This window comes from Rhagoletis pomonella, unplaced genomic scaffold, assembly GCF_013731165.1.
Source record: "Rhagoletis pomonella isolate Grant_MI unplaced genomic scaffold, Rhpom_1.0 Rhpom_scaffold_00010, whole genome shotgun sequence".
Taxonomy (NCBI): domain Eukaryota; kingdom Metazoa; phylum Arthropoda; class Insecta; order Diptera; family Tephritidae; genus Rhagoletis; species Rhagoletis pomonella.
In genome coordinates, this window is record NW_023458564.1 from 22,576,462 (window position 1) to 22,583,492 (window position 7,031).

A 7,031-nucleotide genomic window follows, 5' to 3' on the forward strand; every position below is an offset into this window, starting at 1 on the left:
CCAACTAAAGCGTAGGACGCCACCCAAGAAAAATAAAACCACGCATGAGGAGGTGACCACCAACCCTGCAACCAAACAGAGTAAGGTGGCGTCAAACGAAAATTCCGGCAAGATTAAGGAGAAGGAGGTGGAGAAAGAAGGAGAATGGATAGAGGTCCAACGCAGGTCACATGGCAAAAAGAAGATGGCATACAAACCACCACCACGGCCAGATGCCATAATTATAGCTCGGACGGGAGATATGACCTACAGCGATATACTAAGGACCGTTAAAAAGAAAGAGGCGCTGCAGAAACTCGGCGAGAGCGTATCACGCATCAGAAAGACGGTCAAGGGTGAAATATTGCTGCAGCTTAAGGAGACGCAAATGAAGGACACGGGCGAATTCAAGAGCGAAATAGGTAGGCTTCTAGGGGACCAGGCACAGATCAGAGCCCTAACCCACGAGACGATGGTAGAAATCCGTGACCTGGACGAGATTACCACCAAGGAGAATATTGCCGAGGCCATCCGCAACCAGATAAAAGAGCTAAACCACCTTAACGAAAATTCGATAAAAAGCATCAGGGCGGCGTATGCGGGCACACAAACCGCGGTGGTAAATCTCCCAGCACAGGAGGCAAGATTACTTCTTGACGCGCAGAAAATAAAGGTAGGATGGGTTGTGTGCAGAGTAAGGGAGAAACCGAACCCCAAAAAATGCTTCAGGTGCCTGGAATACGGCCATATAGCGAGAGACTGCAAAAACGCGGAAGACAGAAGTCAATGCTGCCTACAATGTGGGGAAAATGGACACTTTGCGAAAGCCTGCGACAAAAAGCCATACTGCAGAGCATGCAAATACCAGGGAGGAAAGAACACCGAGCATCAGATAGATAGTTGGAGTAACCAGTATGGTTTCCGAAGACAGAGGTCTACCATTGATGCAATTAAAAAGCTCACCGATGTCGCAGGCAAGGCAATAGAAGGAACAAGATGGCTATATGGCACGAAGGAATACTGCGCGGTGGTGACATTCGACGTAAAAAACGCCTTAAATTCGGCCTCCTGGCCTCACATACTATGTGCTCTGGAAAGAAAGAACACGCCGCCCTACTTTCTAAGGATGGTATCCAACTACCTATCGGACAGGCTTCTGCTGTATGTTACCGACGAAGGCCCCAGGAAGTACGTGGTGACGGGTGGAGTACCACAAGGCTCCGTACTTGGGCCACTACTTTGGATTGTCCTCTATGATGGAATTCTGTGTATTCCGCTGCCAAGGGAGGTACAAATTATCGGATACGCCGATGATATAGCAATAACCTCTGCAACAGCACGGCGCAACAAATAAAGAACTGGCTCGCTGCAACGAATCTCCAACTCGCAGGGCAAAAAACCGAAGCGGTGGTGATCACAAGTCGAAAAAAGATGGAGAGCGCTACGCTCAACATCGATGGACATAGCATCAAAACACAGCAGTCGCTGAAATACCTGGGTGTCATGATAGACTCGAGATTAAGCTACAAGGTGCACATTGGTAAAGCCTGTGAGAAAGCGGCAAGAGTGACCACGGCTCTAACAAGACTAATGGCTAACATCGGCGGACCGATCCAAAACAGACGAGCGCTTCTAGCAAAAGTGAGCCAGTCCATACTAATGTATGCAGCACCCATCTGGGGGCCCGCGTTGCAGCGCAAGACTTACGCGAAGGCGGCAAAGTCGGTGTTCCGACTAAATAGCATCAGGGTGACTAGCGCCTTCCGTACTGTGCCACACGAGGCGGTCGGAGTCTTAGCTGGCATCATGCGCCCAGAAATAATGGCCATGGAGCTAAAAAGAGTCTTTGATAAGTCCCGAAACTTAGGCAGGTGCCTGACAATCGAAGAGCGGAAACAAGAAAGGGAGGCAAGTCTAAATGAATGGCAAAGACACTGGGATGTGACGACAAAAGGGAGGTGGACGCACATGCTGATCGGTAACATTAAAGCATAGGTGGAGAGGAAACACGGAGAGACCGACTTCTACATGACACAGTTTCTGACGGGGCACGGCTGCTTTCGAGAATACCTGTTCAAATATGGGCATGCTGACGGGACAGAGTGCTCATTCTGCGGTAGCGGCGACGAAAATCTACTACACGTATTCTTCCGCTGCCGAAAATACGAGGCAGAGCGAACAGACATAGAGCAGCTGATAAAGGAGAGCATGACGCCTGACAATATCGTGGGGCACATGATAAACTTAAAAGCGGTTTGGAGTAGAATTAAGGCGTGGTCCGCAATAGTCCTCCAGGAGCTAAGAGCGAAAGAAAGACAGCGCAGTAGCGAAAAGAGAATGACCGAAGAACAAGCCCAATGATGTGAAGAAGGGCCAATCGGCAAGCTGAGTTTTGGGACGAAATTCCTAACGGCAGTACCGCAAAGCCAATTACAAGCTATAGGTGAGGGAGTTACACACACACACACACACACACCTACGATCGAGTGGCGCCAGAATACATTGTGCACCACATGATGCAATCTAGAATGGTGTGGAGTATAGTCAAAGCGTGGTCCGCTATAGTTCTTCAGGAACTTAGAAGGAAAGAGTGGCAGCGCAGTAGCGATGATAGAGGACTGAACGAGAGATAGGCCAGAAAGGCGTGTGCGAAGAGCCAATTGGCCTTGCGACGTAATACCTAACGGCGGTCCCGCAAGGCGAAACACAAGCTTCAGACGTCGGAGTTAAGGGTTTAGTACGTAGGCGCGCTGTCTCGCAAGTCCTGAATTATGTGATAACATAGTCTTGGCGTGGTCCCAAATGAGGTGTACCCTTAGCGGACAGGATGACGAATCGTGCATAACATCTTTGGAAGACTGCCCCTCCGTTTAAAACAAAAAACACACACACACAATAGTAATTTCTATGAATGCCTACCGTATAAACTCAGGACACGCATTTACTTGGAGACTCCGAAGGTTATGGTGGACATAAGTTCAGCCAGCACATTCAATGGCTCACATGCCACTGCCTCTGGCTACACGCTGGATATCGGAATATTACAAAATAAATAGCAATTATCTCTTATAATTATAAGAAAAGTGTTTTGTTTTTATAAAAGTACCTGTGCCACTCTGCCATACGGTTGTTGGTCCCTTTCATACCACAGTAAATTTGTGTGCAAGTCTGAATCGGCTAAATTCATAAGGAGCATGAATTTATTATCAACCCTGATCTGATTTTACCCCGAGGAGTATTCAAAAAGGTTTATTACTGTATATACTGTGATCAATGGGAATCTTCAGAAGGCGCAACAGCTCAGTAACTGTTTTTAGGGATGAAACGATACGAGTAAATACAAGTATATACATTCTCGATACCTTTGTTTTGATACCAAATAGGTTTGGCATCGATGCAATTGAACCAAGTACTGAGTAGGTATAGGTAGGATATTAAGGGCCGGTTGCTAAAAGCCTGGTTGACACGGTTAAACATCGTTATCGACGTTACCGACACCGTGTTATATGCATGGAGTCGAGCAACCGTCCCTAAGGGTTTGTCTTCGGTAATTTTTCCTCCGCTGTTATTCCCAAGCGCCTTGTTCTTCATGGCTGCTTAAAGGTCTGTATGCAGCTCTCAAGAAAAGCAAAAACTCCATATAAAATGACGTACAAGAAATTTTCTTGAGTCAGTTCTTAAGAAATTTACTACGTTTTCTAGTACGGTTTTCTAAAGTTTTTTGTGAAAAAAGAGCACAAGGCAACCCAGGCTTGCAACAGAAATATATGCCCGTTCCATTATTTCTTGAGGAAAGAGTGAGGCAACAAGGCTGTGAGGTATCAAAAATGTCAAAATTCCTTGGACACACACGCGAAATAATGGCAATCTTTTCTTGACCGTTTTCTTGAGAGCTGCATACAGGGCTTAATTGCCAGCAAAAAGCGCGAGAGGACAACAAAGTCGATATAATGCAAATAATCAGTCAAAATCATCAGTCTCATTTATTACTAAATCTCAACAGATTGTATTGCCAAATGTGCGCAACCACGGTGAGATGCTAATTTTCAACTAGGTTGCTCAAGTTGGACTTCTACTTCGCTTTGCTTCGGAATTCCGCTTTGACAGATAAATTCAATACTTGATTTTATAGGAGTCTTGCCAAATAGAATGCGAGGAAAGCAAAGCAAAATCATGGCCAACTCTCAATTTTTAAGCGCTTTGGCAATCAGATGTTTACATGTATCTTTCCTCGCGCGCTTGCATTTGTATTTAAAGACAAAATTAAGGTATATATGAATTATTATTGCTAGTATTAATGCATATCCTTATATTGTTATCTATTTTACACAAATAAAATATGTAAAATGAAGAAAAGGAGAACGCGGAAGCTCTCAAAGAGTTTATTGTAGCATACATTCTACGCTTCACGCTTTGTGGTTATAGTTCGATCTGTCAAGTAAAGCGAGTAAAGTCGTATGTAAACAACTGGCTGATGCTTTGTATTTTAATGTTTTGGAATACGCTGCAATCACGATGCAGCGAACAAAGGCGCTACTTTGTTTTTGTCGACTTTGACAATTCTGATCTAAAATTAAACGACGCCTCAGAGCTTTTAAATGCACTAACATTCACTAATACTTCAACAAAAATTACCGTTTTCACATTTTCCTTATTAATTCTCAGTGTTGCCAAGTTTTGAATTTGAAAAAGCACTAATACCCAACAAAAATCCCGTTTTTTCTCGAAAAAAGCACCAAACTTTTTATTGGAGTGGACTTTGTATGCATACAAAAAGTTTATTGCAGGTATGCCCATTCAAATTAATAAAAATTAATGTTTCTTGCTCGCCAATTAGGCATTGTTTACTTTTTGTACACAAATGTCATCCCCGCCAGGACAGCGCAATCTTTATTTTATTATTAAGCTGCGTTTACATAAGGCAATTTGAGACAAGACAATTGAGAATATGTATTCGTTGTAAAATTTTTGTGTAAAGTAGGCGTCCAGACAATTATAAAGACAATGCATTTTTCAGCAACCGCCGTTAGTTTCGTTTGCCGTGAATTTCATATTATTTACTAAAATATCCAAACACAAACCACCATTTCATAATTCTGCGATTTTTTGCGATTTTGCCTCGCCTCTTTTTCTCAAATTAACCAAGACGTGACCGAATTGTCTACCCAACCGACGTTAGTACCTCATTAGTATATATATTAAGGGCCGGTTGCTCAAAGCCTGGTTGACACTAATCATCGGTTAACATCGTTATCGACGTTTTCGACTCCATGCATATAACACGGTGTCGGTAACGTCGATAACGATGTTTAACCGGCGATTAGTGTCAACCAGGCTTTGAGCAAGCGGCCCTAAGATTTTTGTATTGCAATCGATAGTTCGTAGATTGTTCTTTAATATTCGTCCATTTTTAACGTTTGTTCCTTAGCCAAACATTTATAATTAATTTTTAAATTTTCGCTTTACGTTAAACGTTTAAACAATAATTGGAATGGCTTATATTTCGAAAACTGTTCAACTGATTTTAAAACTATGGACACAGTTGGAAAGGCGATTGAAGGACCTTTCATTTAATATATATATATTCATGTATATAATGTTACATAATTACGTTTTTGTACTTTTTCTCGAAATATGGTTACATTATATACATATATAGCGAATGAAAGGTCCTTCAATCACCTTTCCAACTGTGTCCATAGTTTTAAAATTGGTTCAATAGCTTTCGAAATATAAGCTTTTAAAAATGTTGAAAATCCCAAGTTTGGACCCTCTAAGCGCCACCCCTAATAATTTGCACAAAAAAAAAATATATGCCATTAAAATCATGAATAAGTTCTTTCCGGCAATACAGAAAGGAGCATTCTACTTAGTAAGGATTATAATCCTTAAGCGCGGCCAAAGGCCGCCTACGCAAAAAGAAGCTCTGCGCAACAGCGCACAGAAAGGAGAATTCTACTTAGTAAGGGTTATTCCAATTATCGTTTAAACGTTTAACATAAAAATGATGAATTTATTAACGGCTTTTGCTCGATTTTAGGAATGAAAAAACGACGAACTAACGACGAACAAACGATTTATCACAGTTAGGGCCGGTTGTTCAATGTCTGATTAGCACAAATCGGAGGTAGAAGCTCCGGTTAGATACAAAGACTGCTTTATCGCTCACATGTTATATGCATGATGTCGAAATCGTCGATAATGAAGTTTAACCGGCAAGTAGTGATAACCAGACATTGAACAACCGGCCCTTAACAAATGAAAATAATAAAATTCTTACACCTGGGGCCTATTTAATAAAGCGAAGTGATAAGTTTGTAACGACATTTTGTAACGGCATTTTCCATATTGTCAGTGACAACTCGACAGTTTGGTGGGTGTTTTGCTTCATAAAAATAACTGTCACCACCTCTTAAATTCCATGAGAAATTCCATTGAAAAAGTGACAAATTGTCATTGTTGAAATATTCAAATTATTTAATAATAATGAAATGCGCGCAATTACCATGTAAATAAATTTACAAAACTCTCCTGTGAAAGCTTTCCGACGGAGCTATTTGGTTTTGTCGCCATTGTGCCAGAGTGACAATTGTTAGCACAATTGTCGACAATATTCCATATTATCACTGTCGCTTTCCAAAAATTTTCACAGTTACCTACAAACGTATATGAAACAGGAAAAATGTTGCCGACAATTCTGGCAGTGAAATTTTATAGAAATATCGACAATTGTCGCACCTGTCACTTTTATGAAATAGGCCCCTGGGGTGCTAAATGCAGGAACTGTAAAATGTAAAAAAAAAATAATTATAAATGTTTGGCTTAGTATAGCAAATAATAAGTTATTGGTTGGAGTTTGATCACCAATTGGTTTACTTTATTGATTTCACTTTCTTTTATACCAAATTCTTACACTAACACTTACAAATTATTTACGAACTAGAATGTATACAAATATACTACTAATACCTACAAACTAACTACATAACTCTAAAATATGCTAAGTCAACATATGGTTGCAATAAATATATAAATATGTCAGTCGCATTGAC

At 41.3% G+C, this 7,031-nt stretch overlaps 1 protein-coding gene across 1 annotated transcript; it reads left to right on the plus strand.

Moving 5' to 3' along the window:
* Positions 1–1,410: 1,410 nt before the first annotated feature.
* On the plus strand, positions 1,411–3,035 carry LOC118746553. The gene is made up of 2 exons (XM_036480396.1): positions 1,411–1,850; positions 2,912–3,035. The coding sequence occupies exons 1-2, from the start codon at positions 1,411–1,413 to the stop codon at positions 3,033–3,035; spliced, it is 564 nt and encodes a 187-aa protein (XP_036336289.1).
* The last annotated feature ends 3,996 nt before the right edge of the window (positions 3,036–7,031 follow it).